This window comes from Cajanus cajan, chromosome 10 (assembly GCF_000230855.2).
Source record: "Cajanus cajan strain Asha chromosome 10, NIPB_CcT2T_4, whole genome shotgun sequence".
Classification (NCBI taxonomy): Eukaryota; Viridiplantae; Streptophyta; class Magnoliopsida; order Fabales; family Fabaceae; genus Cajanus; species Cajanus cajan.
The window spans coordinates 36,715,929-36,734,115 of NC_138526.1; the positions used below are offsets into that span (position 1 = coordinate 36,715,929).

General features: G+C 31.0%; 2 protein-coding genes across 2 annotated transcripts; one reads left to right on the top strand and one right to left on the bottom strand.

Moving 5' to 3' along the window:
* Positions 1–547: 547 nt before the first annotated feature.
* LOC109811947 (NHL domain-containing protein) lies at positions 548–5,069 on the bottom strand. Its single transcript, XM_020375800.3, has 7 exons — positions 4,774–5,069; positions 4,507–4,575; positions 4,209–4,379; positions 3,561–3,731; positions 3,010–3,219; positions 1,707–1,795; positions 548–1,613 (listed from the first exon to the last, which is right to left on the bottom strand). The coding sequence occupies exons 1-7, from the start codon at positions 4,859–4,861 to the stop codon at positions 903–905; spliced, it is 1,509 nt and encodes a 502-aa protein (XP_020231389.2). The 5' UTR covers positions 4,862–5,069; the 3' UTR covers positions 548–902.
* A 5,696-nt stretch (positions 5,070–10,765) lies between these two features.
* Positions 10,766–14,654, top strand: LOC109811935 (uncharacterized). The gene is made up of 7 exons (XM_020375781.3): positions 10,766–10,923; positions 11,534–11,901; positions 12,161–12,388; positions 12,509–12,863; positions 12,946–13,073; positions 13,220–13,355; positions 14,135–14,654. The coding sequence occupies exons 2-7, from the start codon at positions 11,558–11,560 to the stop codon at positions 14,372–14,374; spliced, it is 1,431 nt and encodes a 476-aa protein (XP_020231370.1). The 5' UTR covers positions 10,766–10,923; positions 11,534–11,557; the 3' UTR covers positions 14,375–14,654.
* The last annotated feature ends 3,533 nt before the right edge of the window (positions 14,655–18,187 follow it).

Sequence of the window (18,187 nt, forward strand, 5' to 3'; positions counted from 1 at the left end):
TAATAATATTATTTTTATAATTTTATAATAATTTGTGCGATTGGGTGTTATTGTGTAAAATAAAATTGAAAAAGACACGGCCTTGTATTATGTTAGTGAAAAAATTTATATATATATATATATATATGTGTGTATATATATAATTATTTTGTTATGATAGTATATAATTGAATATTTAATTTTATTTAAAATATTTGCTTAAAATAAACAATATTATGTAGTTAAAATTCATATACCCTATATGCATAGAAACAATAATATATACATGATTTAATGAAAAAACTATTAAAATATTTGCTTAAAATAAACAACATATATTTTTTTTCTTTTGAAGCGAAGAACTAATATAGACTTTTCAAAATCTCAAAAATTAAAGTGTCTGCATTCAATTTTGAGTAATAATTTAAGAATTTACTTTATACGCAACACAATGTTTTGTCAAATTTTTATAGTTATGCATCTTAATCCGAAGAAAGCATACCCTCATTGTCAGTAGAAATGCAGATGAATTGGTTGTTTGAGTCCCCAAAATGAGATGAATTCCTCCTCAAGCAAATATCCAAAACAAACTGTAATTTGAATCATCTTCAATGTTCAGAATGTGTGATGGTTCAACTGAAAAGATAATGACATGATTCAGGAATCAAGTAGTTAAGAGGGTGCAATTGCAATCTCCTTGAAACTGAACAACTTTGTATGTGGGGATGCTAATTTAATCACAAATTTTTGAGCACATGGGTCAAAATTAATCCTTCCACCCAATGGTTTTCTAAGCACAGTATTTTCTTATAATACAGCTTCAAGTAGTTGTCAAGTACAGATATTTCAAACAGATGTAGGTGAACATATTCAATATTATGTAGAACAGGGTAGCACTGAAAAATAGATTCCGCAAAACTTGGTTACTGAGAGTTGAACCGGAAGGTCTCTTCAGATGCATACTTAGTCCTCATACTGTAATGGTCAAACTTTGGATTACTATGATCAACACCCCTTGTGTCAACAGGTTTAGACTCAGCTCCAACTCCCCCCATAAAAACTTCTCCACTCTTTTCGCGCTGCCTGTGTCTTGGCCTTTCTTTCTGGCTCTTAGATTTGGAGTATGGAGGAATCTCAGAAGATCCATAGAATTCAGCATACTCGGGTCGTTTCGAAGATCGGTGCTTGCTTGACAAAGAGGGGTCCTTGAAACTGCTTGATTTTATCTTTGGAGGCTTCATTTCTGAGTATTTCTCAGCAGTGCTTGGAGTGTGGACATGTGAAGCCATCCGGTTTTCACTAAGAGGAGCATGGACCTGCGGTGGCAGCCGAGTTTCGGTAAGAGGAGTATGTCCTTGAGCATTTTGCCTATTGACCAATGGAGGCTGCACTTCATCTTCAGGCATCATGAGACGATCTTTAAGCGGTGTTAGGCCTCTGTTGGAGTTGCCAGGTCTGAAATGTGAGGGAATGAATTGGGTGAAAGCACCGGCTAATGCTTCGAGGGAAAGCTTAGAAAGATCAATGATGAGCTGTCCGAAAGATGGCCATCCTGGTTCCTCTTTACTGCTCTCCAGGATTGGCATATGCTTCTCATTGCTTGCTGGTCCTTTATACTCTCTTTCTGATGGTCGCTGCAGCATTTGTGCAATGTAATCAGCCAATCAGCAAGGGTGAAATACTTTCTTAAAATGAACAGCATCATGTAATGATTAAAATATACATACTGATTTTGAGAAGAAAGAGGATCCAAATCCCTGCTGAAGCATACATGTAGCATATCCTACTATAACAGCACCAACAACTGTAAGGATATCTGCAGGAAAACACACAAAATGAACTAAAATCAGAAGCTCATCGGAGATATAGAGAATCTAAAGGCCTTAATAAAAGATTCAGTCACGTCGTCAGTTTTCACATTTACATATTCCCCACAACCACTGTTTCACTTCTTTGCTGAGTCGAGCAAATTCACATTTTCCAATGACACCAACATACACAAAAATTTGATGGACTAAAAACATTTATAGTACAATCTTCTAGTAAAAAATAAATGATAAATCAGATCCACCAAGAACAACTAGTGAAATTAAATAGTACTTATCTGATTGGCATTTTCCATTCCATTTATGGACCATACCAAGGGAGCTAAGATGCAGTGGCATCATTTAATGCATCTTCCTCACAACTCACAAGTCTAATCAATGAGGGTAAGAGATGTTCCCTTGAATTTGAAGATGGGATCATACCAAATAAGGCTACCATTTCATATGAAGATACAGAAAATAAAGCTACCAGCTACTCTCTCCACTCCCAGCTTAACTAAATATACCATGAGAGAGATGCAAGTAAAAAAATCTTAGCAGAAAATGTCCAGCAAATGATTTCATAGTAAGGGACAAACAGTGATGCAATCACCACAGTATTTACTTTTTTTCTTTCATCATATTTTTTTTATCAGCAGATCATAACTCATATTGGATGCCTTTATTCCTTCTTTCCTTGCTTTTTATTTTTTCCTATTTAAAGGTGACTTTCAAATCCAAAACCATAACATCTGCATCACATCTTACAAAGGCTACAATTGTTCCACAGTGAAGTATAAAGCATCCAAAACTTTCTTGTCTTGTCATTACATGCTTGGAAGGTAAAGGAAAAAGCAGCACTGTATTTTCATCTTGTATAAACTGAAATTATTATATTCAATGATATTAAGATATCAAACAGTAGCCTACAGTGACTTCTGAAGCTGATGATGGAAGAACTAGACAACAAGGAGACTAAGGTCAAACCAGAGAGTTCTAGAACCAACTAGAATCAGAATATCTAATTGATTGATTTTCATGAATAAATTGTACACAATATTTACATATTTACAGACAAGACCAACAGGATCAATCCCAAGGAAATCAGAATCACCTAAGGAAATAAACTAGCTAAGGAAACTATGCAATGTAGTAAATAATACAGGGATATTTACAGAATCTGAATGATATCAACTAAAATCAACCAGAAGATAAGAATAGAAACCTGTACTAGAAATTGAATTAGACTGATAATCACAGTCTTCCTGGTCAAGAGAGATTTGTCGAAGAGCAGCATTTCCTCTATCAATGACCAACAAGGAACAGGTGGGCCGAACATATACCACATCAAAATCATTTGAGAATTTAGCATCCTCACTAGGCCCATCCCTGTAGCCTGCAGCACTTGACTTTCCTCCAGCAATGGTTGTCACACCTAAAAAAACAATCACAACGATCAGTAGCAAAATCCTTTTTCACCATTCTTGCTGAAAATTCTCCCTAACATTAGGATCCCATAACCACTGGCTGTATTGTTTGAATGAAGGGATTAACCATTATGCAATGGTATTAGACTGTGGGATTCTCATGACAAACAGCTCTAGCAGGTTTCCATTTAAATTCCTATTACATCTTAGGGTACTAGCAACACTTCTGATGAATTCCTATTAATAAATTTTGTTCAAATTCCATTTCAATATTGTCAGATACCTATACTCTGTGTTAGTCCAAACTAGATCTTAAATTCTTGTAAGTTGCAACTCAATTATCACATACCAGAATCTCCAATCTTTCTGATGGCCAGATTCTGAGTATCAGCAACATAAACATTCCCCTTATCATCCATGGTTATGCCTTTGGGATGATTGAAACGAGCATCACTTGGTTTTCCATCCACATGGCCTGTGTAGCCCTGAAACGACCCAGCCACCAATCTTCCTCTACTATCTGTATCCAGGTAACATAATATATAACAGAAAGAGTTAGGATTCTGTAATTGTAAGCCCAGCGAATGAAGAGCAAATCATTCAAATTTTCCAAAATTCTGTTTAACTTGTCATATAACTTTCACCTACTAATGCTGTTAAGAGAAACCCATGGACAATATACCATAAAGCTTAGGCTTAATTTTCTCCCTTTTCTTTCTTTCATCTCCTCCTTTTTCCTCATTTTTTGTTTTGAATAGAGAACTATTAATTCCCTGTTAACTTGAACCAGCCAAGAGGCTAAAACACAAATTCCTTTCTTTCTCATTTTTATCAACATTCTTGCCATTGGCCAGCAACATCCAGAACCAATTTGTATCAATTATGACCAAAATAGATATCTGATATTTCCATGAATGTAAGTCAAAACTGTGATATCCTAACAAATCAAATTTGCTTTTAACAGTCACAAAACTCAAGAGCAGAAAAGCAACCATACATTGGGACAGCGGCGGAGTAATCCGAACAATGTTGCTATTAATTGCATCAACAGCAAAGAGTTCACCATCCTCCTCAGACACACGGATCCTGTAAGGGACAACCCCAATCTCGTTTCCTTCCACAACAGTCTCAACCACGTAACCATTTTCAAATTGAAGAACATTCCCATCTGAAAAGAAAGAACCATCAAATCACATTCACACACACACAAACACAAACACCAAAACCACAAGAATTACACCATAAACACACATGACTCGGAAACTTCTCACTCTCAGCACAGAGAGAGCAATAACCTGAGTGCGGCGTCTTGGAGGTAGACCTTGTCCATCTGATGAGCGAAGACAGATGCTTAATCAACGGCCCTGATTCATTAACGTTGTTTAATTAAAGTCACACAAAAGTTAACATTGTTTAATTAAAGTAACCAAAAAGAAGAAGAAAGAAGCACTGAAAAAACACCCAGTTAGGTAATCAGCGAGCATAAGCTAAAAGATCGAAAATTTAGCATGCCCAAATAAAATCATGGAAAAGTGTCGTTGTGGAGGAAATGGGTTGCTTACCTGCGGGAGCAGCTTGAGGCTGAGAGTGGAGAGAGAAAGTGGGGGCGAGTGCAATGAGAGCGAATAAGAAGAGAAGGTGATTTCTCATAGCTGCTTGAGAAAGAAGAAGGAATGGAAAGTTTGAAAGTAGCTGGAGCAAGCAAGTGGAGTAGGTTCGTCTTCTTCTTCGAGTTACTTGTTCATCTTCTTGTTGTGGGCGCACACTCTCTCTCTCTTAGTGTAAAGTGGTTTTGGCAAATTTAACTTTGGTTTTTTGCATTTACGCGGAAAGTGAGATTTTCGAGGGAAGGTAAGGTGACGAAAGAAAGTGAAAAACGCTTTTGCCCACAGTCCACTTGCTTTGCTTACCTTCCATTCGTTCGTCGTTCTCCTCTTTTCTTTTTATTGTATTTTTTTTATTGTGTAATTTATTATTTAAACAGTTTATTTTTCTAGAATAAATCTCATTCTAAATTTTACCCTTATTAGATTTTACACATAACAACATTCACTTAGTGACTTCCTTGTTTCTTGGTTGGACTTTCATTGTTAAACAACTTAAAATGAATTAAATTTAAATACTAATTATAGTTAAGCGAAATTTTCTTATTAAACGACTCAAAATTTGTTCTATTACAAAGATTAACACTCCTTGAGTGACTCTTTGTTATTAAGCGAGACACTCAAGATTATCTTAGACACTACAATTTTTTGAGCAACCTATTATTGCCTAACAAATTAAAAATAATCTAATACACAAATTATAAAGGATTCAAAGCACAAGGTCAGAATTCACTAAGTAAATACTTTTCACTCATTTGAGATTCAATGTGTTCATCATGTTCATTAGTGAGACCATTATCACTTAATAAAAAGTTGATTTTTAGCATTTGAGCCTTCATCTTATGAAGACTTGTTGAGTAAAATATCATTGCATCTCTAACATGTAAGACCATTTAGGCCACCAAAATCTCTCAAAATCCATAACAAACACTTTATGCAACATCGATTCATTCTATTCATCATAAATCAACACATGCATCAAGATTTGGGTACCAAAACCAACATCTCAAAATTTTCCACCAAAACCCAACTCATGAACAACAACAAATCAAGCTACACAACTATCAATTCAACCAAAAACAACACCAACTATGTTCATATTATATATGAGCTACAATTAAGTTTTCTTGCCTCAATTGAGCTTTATAAGAAAACAAATCAAGGTAGAGGATAAACTCCCTCAACAACTCCAAAACTGAGCTCTCACAGCTTTGGTATTTAAAATATGAACTTCAATAATCTTTTCATAGCTATAAGAAGTCTCGGTCTTTAATTTGGTGAAGATACATGTCCTTAAGGACAATAAGAAGTCACAGAGGTTATCCTAAGGTTTTAAAGAGTTTTTTTTATAAAAATTTGAAAACTAAAACTTACGAAGTTTCCTTTTCAAATTTTCCTTATATACCTCAACCCTCATTTAGCAAGTTCTACTCACACTTAAGCTATATATCTATAACTTAAACCTATGGTTATCAAGACACTAACCCACACCCCACAACAGATAAAATAACACAAAACATCACACATAAATACATATATCACAAATATACATATTTATGAAAAGCACAGTGTTACATATAATAGTTTGTATCTAAACACATTAGGTTATTTATATTAAATGTAATATGCGATCCTCATATATTTTTTTTTACGTAATATTCATGTGGTGACATTAAAAAGCACACGTCTCATGAAGGCTCATAAGATAGCACAGGAGTACATGCTAGTAAATAGAGCCACCTAATCAAACGTGTCTGCCATTAAACATTGTCATTAGGGGAGAGATTCACCATTGCACATTGAGGTCACATAGTCACACTAGGTCCATCCATATTCATCATAAAGTGTGATTAATGTTCCCAAACTAAGCTCACCCTTGAGGTTCAAATCTACTAACCATTAAGGGACCTCCTTAATGCTGCATTCCACATTAATACTCGTCAAAAGCATAAGTTATACAAATGATACATGTCACAAGAAACACAATTTCAAACAATCTCAATTATTATTATTTCAAATGTCTACTATTAATTAATTGTTTTTACACGTCAACTAGTTAATCATCTTGTTTATACTTATCAACTAGTTAAGCATCTCTCTTGGACTTATCAATCTCAAATCATTATATCATGTTCTTAAGTTATTCAACTATTTTCACTAACTAATTATTCCAAAGTTCACTAATCCACCTCACTATCTCACATTTCATTCCTTTCCCCCTCAACAACCAAGTTCCAAAGATATTTTCTAACAACAGGAGACCAACATGACCATGTCGACCATTAGCATAGTCATACTAAGTAGAATGGGGGTGAGCACACTCAAATTGCCACCAAGCATGGTCATGCTTGACTTTTCACAACCCTACTTTATTTCCGAGCAGGGATATGCTACTCAAAAGCACACCTGTGTTCATAAACTAGTGTTTTTGCTTTGAAAAGGAGCATGCGGTGGGTAAGCATAGCACAACCATGTTACACACAATACTATTGTGCTTTCATTGAGCATAATCATGTTCTCCTCTAGCATGACCATGTTACACGTAACATGACCGTGCTTTTAGACCAACATCCCCATATAGTGCAAGCCCATGTCTAAGAGGTATATTGTTAGGTCTCAAACCAAGCAAATTAAGTATGATTTATTTAAGTTTTTCAAGATACAAATATCATAATATGTTATTCTATCATCACATGTTAAAATAAAATTATAATCATGAATCTCAATAACCCTAAACATACAACTCATAGCAAAAACAATAAACATTCATTCATACAATTCATTTCATAATAAAGATATACCAAGAATATGAATATAATTAATCTCATCAAGCACATATAGATACAATCCAACACACTTTTGGGGTTTTCAAAACTCCTCCAAGATCACACATTATAGAATTTATGAGGTTGGGGGAAAACTCCACTAGTCACAATTATTTCACATCCATTAGCGAGATAATTCATTACTCCCTTATATAGAAAAACTCTACAACTACAAGGGTGCAACAGTGAAATTTTCTCCTCCTTTAGCTTTAAGCTCTTTCACATGTGGTTCTGGCCGTAAAAGTGTTTCAATAGACAAATAAAAAACAAGAATATTAGGTCAAACTAAATAAACTTTCTTTTAATTAACAAAAGGTTATTGGGCTAATGAAGTCCAAAGCCCAATAACTTAAAATACTTTTATTTTCAAAAGTCATTCTATTCTATTTCAACTATTATTCAATGAAAATCTAAATAACTTAATTCTAATTTTTGAAAATAGTTAAAATAAAATTTATTTTTTTGGAAATAGAGTGTTACATTTTAATTGTCTTTGATGTTGCCAACTTTTATTATTATTATAATAAGTATATGATGTGAGACGTATTCTCATTTTTTGTTTATTTATTGTATTATTTTATTTAGATTGAACTTCATTTACAAGTAAGGGCAACCAAATATACATAATGTGGGCATTAAAAGCGAAAGTTAGACTTTTAGATTTCTTCTTCTTATACTTAGGCTTCAAAGTATACAAAATTTATAAATTTTATATCAAATGCAAATTTTTTAAAATATAAATTCTACAAGTAATTTTTATATTTAGCTAATTATGTAACTATTTTAATTTTTATTTTGTTATATTATACTAAAAATATCAACAAGTTGTTAGTTCAAATCGAACTAAACTTAATCTCCTTAAATAAAGTATCGAGTTCAATTTCGAAGAGGTCAACTATGTTTCTTGACCAAGATTAATAATTCACAATGTTGATAAATATTTATTTGTTAGTTCATGATTTTGTTATCAAATATAACAAATAATATATATATATATATACCATATTAAATTATATTTTATTTAAAGATGTGATTTAGACATAGATGAATGTAATTATTTAGTACTTTAGTGACCATTAAACTAACATACTTTATTATTATACAATTGACTTAAACAATTTTTATAATATATTTTTTATTTAAAATTATATATTAATTTATGTGATTCGAGGATATTATAATTTAATTATTCTGTTATTATTATATTGACTATATTTTTTTTATAGATTTCTTTAAGGCATGTTATAAATTTTATTAAAATTCATAGATATAAAAATATATGACATAAATATTTTTAAAAAAATAAAAATTGGGTCATGTGATTCAGTTAGTGATTCACTGGTTTGACCTTTGATCCATTTACTCAGTACCTTAACTGGTTTGATGATTGGTCAAATTTTTAAAACATTGATTTTAAGAGCTCGAGATGCTCTATAGGATAACTTTTAACCACATATCGGAACAAGTGACTTTTCATTTTAGTATTTTGATTAGTTGGATTGGGTCAACTTTGTTTAGTCCATATAAAGGATTCCTTAACGGAAATAACTAATTTTTGGGTCAATGACAATTGGGACTTATCATCCTTGAGAAGGAATCTATGTGAGCATATCATCCAACAAATCCTTGGAGTGACTATTCTTGCAAATCCTTTTGGTAATGATGTCATTTGTTAAAAGGGAGATTATTTAGACATTTTTTTTTGTTGGTTCAACATACTCTTAGCTTTTGAAGTTCCATGATACTCTCAAAGACCTTATATGATGAAGAATGTGAAAGATTCCACTTTTGGTACATTCGCCTAAATGCTCTCCCAACGAACTACAGTAGGCATAGGTGTCACCTTACGACTAGTAACTTATGCTCAAATTATTTGTACTAGGTTGAACAACCTTGCACGTCCTGAGGGACTACCCTCATGACCACGAGATTTGGATATAAATGAGAGTTGATACTAAGAGGTATGATATTTTGTGCCTTTGTAAATTTTGTTTAAAAATAATATAAAATATAAATATAAATAATATAAATTACTATATGTCAATTGAGATGATATATAATTAGAAAATCATAAAATAATCTTAAATAAATAGCGATTAAAGGTGATTACAAAATAAGTAAATGGTTATTGTTGATAGAGTGAACAATTATTTTTTTTCCTATTTTATCCTTAATAAATATGACAATGGAAAAAAAAAAGATTAACATATAATAAAAGAATATAAATATATTAAAAAATATAAAAATTAAATAAAAATATCCTTTTATATATAATATAGTTTAACATCCACAATTGTCAATCAAGTGGACATCCTTCACGAGCAATGATGAAAATAATAAAAAAAACATTTGAATAATACTTTTAAAAAATAATTAAAAAAAAGAAGATAAAATACAAGTCTTGGAATATCATTTCATATTTATCATTTTATTATTAAAAAAACTAAAACACAAGTAAATTATAAAAAAAATTATACTCTTTTCATTTTTACTAGCTTATCGTTTCTAAATAATTAGTTAATATTTGTTTTTAAATATCAACCTTCAACTCTTATATGATAAACACTATCTTATACGAAATGTGATAGTTTTTTAAAGATTATATTTAATAAGGATATTTTTTAAGATTTTTAAATTTTTTTAATCTAATTTAATATTTATTTTTTTACTTAAATTTTAATATTTTAAAAATAAATTATTAAAAAAATATTCCATAATTTAAATTATTTATTTTAACCTGAAAATATGATTTATATATTTAAAAATATCTATTTATATACATTTTAGATAAAATTTATAAACTTAAATATAGTATTTATTTATACAAAATTTATTATAAATTTTAGTTATATATAATAAATATTTAAACAATAAAATACACAAACTAAAATATCTTAAATAAGAAATAATTAAATATAAAAATTGATTAATTTAAAAGATATTAAGATTAATCTTATAGAACTATTTTAAATGATTTAAAAATTAAATATTATTAATTAAATTAACTAAATTCTTTAAAATTAAATTAGCTAACAAAATCTTATCTTATATCTTATATATTGATATATAGAGATAGTACTAGTATTTAAGTAAAAAAGATAATTAAAAAAATCCTTGGCAATCCTGCATGTGCAAAACGAGAGGGATAACTTTTGTTGTTTGGTATCGAAAAAAATCGTAGTAGCAGAGTTCTCTATATAAATACGCGTCTCGCACATTGCACTTCTTAATCGCTATTTTTCTTCCCCAAATTATAGATCTACGATAACACCTTTGACCTACGGTAATTTTCTTCTTCCGTCGCTTTGATTTCTCTTTCGCAGATTCCCAGATCTGCATATTTCTCTTTCCCCGTCCTCGTTTCTCTTCGCCGATTCGCTTCTTGCTTTTTCGCACGTGCCAATTAGGGTTTCAATTTCACGGTGTCGTTGCATAACATTAGATCTAGTTCTATTGCATGCATTGCTATTGTATAGCTCCATGTTTTTTTTAATTATTTGTTTTTAGGTTTGATGTGTAATTCTCTGTAGCCATGTAATTGATGTACATTTTTTAACGTGGTGTTGTTCAATGTCTTTTTAGGATCAGGAGGTTGAATAAGTGACAAATTGACATTGGTTGTTTGTGTAGGATTTTTAGTAAACTGGTGATTTTAGTGAGCATGAATTGAAAAAAGTTGCCGATTAATAGGTTCCTAGCATAGATGATAACCGTTTTTAATTTATGAATTTTATTATTGAATAAAATTTTTGTTGTGTTAATTGTTGACAACATTGGGTTTGCTTGCTTGATGATTTTTCACTTGAAATCTGATATGTTGTTTAAGTGTACAAATTTTTTTGGCCTCTTTTGTGGTTATCTTCTTATGGATGGGCGTTGAATTTTTGGTGCAGGTTAAACTGGTGTAGTGTGGCAAGATGGGAGGTGGATTTAGAGTGCTTCACTTAGTTAGGCCGTTTCTCTCGTTTCTTCCTGAGGTTCAAACTGCTGACAGGAAAGTGCCATTTAGAGAGAAGGTCATATATACCGTGATATCTCTTTTCATTTTCCTGGTTTGTAGTCAGCTTCCTCTGTATGGAATACACTCGACTACAGGTGCAGATCCATTCTATTGGATGCGTGTTATTCTGGCTTCAAACCGTGGAACTGTGATGGAGCTCGGAATCACTCCCATTGTGACTTCTGGGCTAGTAATGCAACTTCTGGCTGGGTCAAAGATCATTGAAGTGGACAATAATGTACGAGAAGATCGGGCCCTGTTGTAAGTGTTTTTCTTTGTACTTATATTTCTTTTACGGGACATATTATTTTTTTCTCTCTGTGTAATTTCATCTGATTTTGCATCTGCGGCCGTCAATTTGACATGTGTGATGCATCCCTTAATTTAACTGTGTAAATTAAAATTTATTTAGTATTTGTTGTTATTTCAATATTTCTCTTTGATGGCACTGCTCTACGGTTGCATATTTTGTTATATACTGTGATACTGTATATTGAGATAACTTCTATTTCTTCCCCAGAAACGGAGCACAGAAGCTACTTGGTATTTTGATAGCTGTTGGTGAGGCGGTTGCCTATGTTCTTTCGGGGATGTATGGTAGTGTGGGCCAACTTGGAGTAGGAAATGCTATCCTCATCATCATCCAGCTGTGTTTTGCGGGTATAATTGTGATATGCTTAGATGAGCTTCTTCAAAAAGGATATGGACTGGGGTCTGGAATTTCCCTATTTATAGCTACTAATATCTGGTAAATTTCTACTCCACTAGTGAGATATTTCCAGCTTTAAAATGTGTTATTTTTAATCTGCTAACCAGAATATGTAACATTTTATCAAAATCCTAAATGAATTTCCTTATTATTTTTCAGTGAAAACATTATATGGAAGGCATTTAGTCCCACCACCATTAACAGTGGACGTGGAGCTGAATTTGAAGGGGCTGTTATTGCTCTGTTCCATTTGTTGATAACTAGAACAGACAAGGTCCGTGCCCTTCGTGAGGCATTTTACCGGCAGAATCTTCCCAATGTGACGAATTTGCTTGCTACTGTCTTGATCTTCCTAATTGTTATATACTTCCAAGGTTTCCGTGTGGTCTTGCCTGTAAGATCAAAGAATGCCCGTGGACAGCAAGGTTCATATCCAATCAAATTGTTTTACACCTCCAACATGCCTATCATTCTTCAGTCTGCCCTTGTTTCCAATCTCTATTTCATCTCCCAGGTAATAACAGTTGTATGATAGGCTGGACTTAATGTTTTTGGATTTACTGTTTTAACAATCTAATGTTATTCAAATTGTTCAGCTGCTCCACCGTAAGTACAGCGGAAACTTCTTTGTAGATCTATTGGGAAAATGGAAGGAATCTGAATATGGAGGTGGCCAGTCTATTCCTGTTGGTGGGATTGCATACTATATCACTGCACCATCCAGGTAAGAGAATTTTTCCAAGCACACTATTGATAAATTCAAAGTTTTTTGCCTTGTATAATATGATATAAATTGTCAGCCATTTATGTACTCCATTCTTCTTTCCCATTTGAAAACCCTAATTTGTTTCTTTGCTCTATATATTGCAGCTTAGCTGATATGGCAGCCAATCCTTTCCATGCTCTGTTCTATCTCGTGTTTATGCTTTCAGCCTGTGCCTTATTCTCTAAAACTTGGATTGAAGTCTCTGGTTCATCTGCTAGGGACGTTGCCAAGCAGTTGAAGGTACTGACTAGAATTCATTTTGCATACACATTTCCCTATTGAAATGATAATTTCTTGCCTAAAGTAAAATATTAGACGGGCTTGGATTTTAACCATCATTGCATTTTAGAAGCTAACAATACTGTGTCTAAACAACTATAAATGTTATTGAGTTTGTGTTAGCATTAAACCAGCATAAATTTTTAATTGGACTTCAAATGAAAGTTTATATGTATGGAGCCAATAGACTGGGATATGCATGACTAGTTGCACTTTGTCATTCCTGCTGGCTACTGGAGTTTGCACAGTTATGTATCATTGAATTTTTAGGAGTTCATAAATCTCAGATGAACTGGTACTTGTGATATGATCTGGTCTCCCAAGATTACTCCCAAATAGGAAGCATATGTATTGATTAGCAGTTTAGAACAGGCATACTATAGGACTTGTGCTTTTACCTACTCGAGTTCTGTACCACATTTTACTTAGCTTACTTTTTTAGGATGGAAACAATAAGTAATGTGTATCTATTTTCTGTGCAACTACCCTCTCTGTTATTTTTCTTTCATGCCCATAAGGTTTACAAATAATTGTTCACAGTTAGGTGATGCTTTGGATAACTTTCTTTGGTTTCCAAAGCAAATCCAGCCTTGTAAAAGGATTATCTGAAGCCTAGTTTGTTGCAATGGAAAATGTTTTATCACATGGAAATTCACCAGTATTATAATGAAAGTCAGACAAATGAACACTATATTATGTTGGTAAATTTCAGCGGTCACAATACCTTTCTGGATTTGCAGGAACAACAAATGGTAATGCCTGGACACCGTGAGTCAAACTTGCAGAAAGAGCTGAATCGATACATTCCAACTGCTGCAGCATTTGGAGGCATTTGTATTGGGGCCCTGACGGTGTTGGCAGATTTTATGGGGGCCATTGGTTCAGGGACAGGGATATTGCTTGCTGTAACGATCATCTATCAGTACTTTGAGACATTCGAGAAGGAGAGAGCTAGCGAACTTGGCTTCTTTGGTTTCTAAGTTCAGCTAGACAAATAATGTTGGTGACTCCAATGAGCTCTCCCGCACCCTTGTTTTAGGGATCAACACACTTTAGGTCGTTTAACTTAAGGGAGGACAGAGAGTAGTTTTTTATGATTTTTTATTTTTCTTTTACCCCTTTCAACTGAGGAAGTATCAAGTAGTACATCGTTGTTAACATTTTTGGGTTTCCTCGAAATATACTTGTGTTTATCATTGAATCTACATGAAAGGCTTGACACTAAGGTTTATAAAACTGGATCTTTAATTTACTAGCTTAGTGATGGAATTTGATGCATTCATTCCTTGTGATCTCGTTTAGTGCTAGAGGTGCTTAAATGAATTATTACTCTTCTAGTTTCCATGCCCAGGGCAGGATTAGTATTACTTTACTCACAAAACCTCAGGCTTACTGTTGTAAAGAAAAAGGGTAAATAGGTCTGTAGACTTTATGAATATGCTTTTATTTGATTTTGATTCTGGTGGTTACATATATTAGGTTGTCTTATGATACAAGGGTGATTTAAATCATTGACGATTTCTTAAAAAACAAAACTGAAATATATAGATAGATAGAAAAAAGGTAAATTCGGAAGAATAAATGGATAAGAAAATCAAGTAATAATGATAAGAGAAAAATAGTTTGAAATGATTGAGATAGAATCTGTAATGTAACTATTGTGAAAGTAGTGTATAAAATATATTTTTTTAAGGAGAGAATCTATCTGAGTTGGTCGAACTGAGAGTTATGTAACTTACTAACTAAATGAAATTACAACTAATAAAAGCATATTTAATTTTCTTTATAAAAAAAAAGTATGTTCAACATTTTTTTTCCATTTAAAGAGTTAAGGTTGTGTTTTTCAGCATTGGTTGGATCATTAATTTAATTTTTAAAATTTTTAATTTGGATACAAATAGTTATTCTGACAGGATAACAGTATAAGAGCATTTTATACCTTTGCTCATCTTATTTTCTCTAATTTCAAATTCTTATCTAAACAAACATTTCACTCTAATATTTTAAATTCAGTAAAAAAAAAAGAATTACTCTATCAAAATATCCCATCCAAACACTGGTTATGAGTACTATATAAATGTCGTTTTACTCGACCAATTGGTGTAATTGCCCAACTTTCAAGTTTCATTTAAAGTTCATGATATATACACCTCCTTTTTTTATAAGTACACTTCCATTTTTTTTAAAGAAAATAATTAAATTTTTTTATATTTTTTTAATATTTTTAATTTTTAATTTTACACTGACAACATTTAATTTAGTACCGTTTTTTACACATCTTCTCTCATTTTTTCAATTTTTAGATGTTCTCCCTTACCTTTCTTTTACCTCACCTATTTTGGTAGGTAATTTTAATTCTTTTGGTTTTACATCTTCTTCCTCTTTTAGTTTTCTTACTCTTATTTTTTCTCTTCCCGGTTTTAGTTTTTACACACATGTAATACATAGAACTAGTTTTCAATAATATTATAGGTATGTGTATCTTTCTTGATAATAGGTAAGAAATTAGAAGAAGACAAAATAATTATTTGAAAACTAAAAAAGAAAATAAAAATGTGTGAAAAAGAAAAAAAGTAGCAAATTAAAAGTTGAAGATATAAAATTAGAAAAATAAAAAAAAAATACAAATATTTTATAATTTTTTTTAAATAAAGGAGGTGTACTTATGAAAAAAAAATGTATATATCATAAGTCTTCATTTAAATGGAAAGTTTGTCAATATTTGGAAGAAAAAAAAAGGTCCAATTAAACTTAATGGATCGATTTTTGATCCAAATCCATATAAACAAGACCAAGCCTGCCTCGAGTTTCTTCTTTATTTCCTGAACTCCTCACATTTACGTTATTCCTTTCCTTCTCAATTTTCAACTTTTTAAATATTTTTATTTTACTTTTTCTTTTATCTCTTTTACCCTTTTTTTATGTCTTTTACGTTTTTACATAAATTAATTAAAACTCAACCAATAAATTAACTAAAACAAATAAATTCAAAAACCAATTTACAGCTATTCCTTTCCTTCTCAACTCTAAACTTTTTTCGTTTTTTGTTTTTTTACTTTTTTTTTATCTCTCTTTTATTTATATCATTTACGCTTTTTTATAAATTAACAAAACATAACCAAATAAATAAATAAACTAACTAACAAACCAAATTCATTGAGAATCAATTTTATGTGGCAACTACTTTTCCTAACCTGCAACATTTTTCACGTGTTCGAAAACGATATTTTTTTTGTTAAGGAAAAAAATATTAAAAAATTTAAATGTATATATCTTATTTATCGAGTCTCACGTTGTTGCATTCCAAAACCCTATCCTTTATTCTATTCACATCTAAATAAACGACTACACATGATATATACTCAATAATTTACATAATATCATTTTTTTTTTACCTCTATTCACCTTATCATCTATTACATTTATAATGAGATGCAATCCACATAACAATTCATACAATAATATATAATTTTTTTTAAAAAAAATTCTTGAAAAAACATTTTATTATATAATATAACAATTCATATTCCTTATTTTTAATAACTAACTATTTATTTGATTTAAAATAATTTACTTTTTCAAAAGTTATCATTTTTGCATTATCATCAAAATTTTTCCAATAATTAATAACAATTGAATTTTAAATGAACAACAATGTTAAAAGAAAAAAATAAATTTGAAAATAAGTATCATATTAGTCAATACTTCATGCCTCAGGTGCTACGTAAGTTACTTTGTTTGTTTTTCACTATATTGTTGATGTGTATTAGATTATTTGAATAATGTATTAATTATAAATATAATTGATAATTGATTACATGAAATTAATCAGGAAGGAGCTAAGTACTATAAATGATGAGGGTGGGGAGAAGCATAGAACATATTTACATAAACATCACTTTCAACTTTCAACATTCAACACTTACATAAATTAGGAAAGGATTATATTTATGATTTAAAAGTTTAATGAATTACAATTGCATTAATTGTACTTATAGATTTTAGCTGTATCACATTGTAACACCTATTTAGTTAAATCCAAGCATTATATTGATGTGAAATATTATATAAAAAAAAATGTCCATGGGTTAGGTACAAAAACATAGCAATTGGCTTAAAAACTTAAAAATAAAAAATTCAAGTGATGGACGTGAATGTGTGATTAAATAATGGCAACGAGAGATTTAAAAATTACAAGAAAACAACGGTAATTATTTTTTAATGGTTGAGTTTGAATTAGAAAACATAAAGAATAAAAAAAATAATGATATTAACTAAATTACAAGTTCCTTATTACATACCAAAGTGGCACCAAGGAGAAATAAGAAAGGTAAAAGTGAATGAGATTTTAATAAGGGCATGCTGTGTGAAAAAGAAAATAAAAAGAGAAAAAGGCATTAAAAAACTAAGAAGGACCATTAATATGATTAAATTTAAGAATTATAAATGCATTAATAATCAATAACTATATTAAAATTATCCAATAATTAATGAGCATTAATAATTATGCTTCCGTTTAAAAGATGCCACTCTGGTAAAAAAAGTTAGCAGTATTGTTTAACACACTTTTTTTTTAATATTTATTCTAAAATTTATTAAAAATCAAAATTTTCTAGGTTTTATATTCTATTTAAAAAGTCTCTTAATTTTATACTTTTTAATAAAAAAATTATCACCAATAATAAAATGCATCACTAGCGTTCTTTGAGTAATATTATAGTAAGAGTGATATTCTATTTAAATTGTGTTGTTTTATTACACACTACCCCCATTTTATTGTTATTAATTATTAA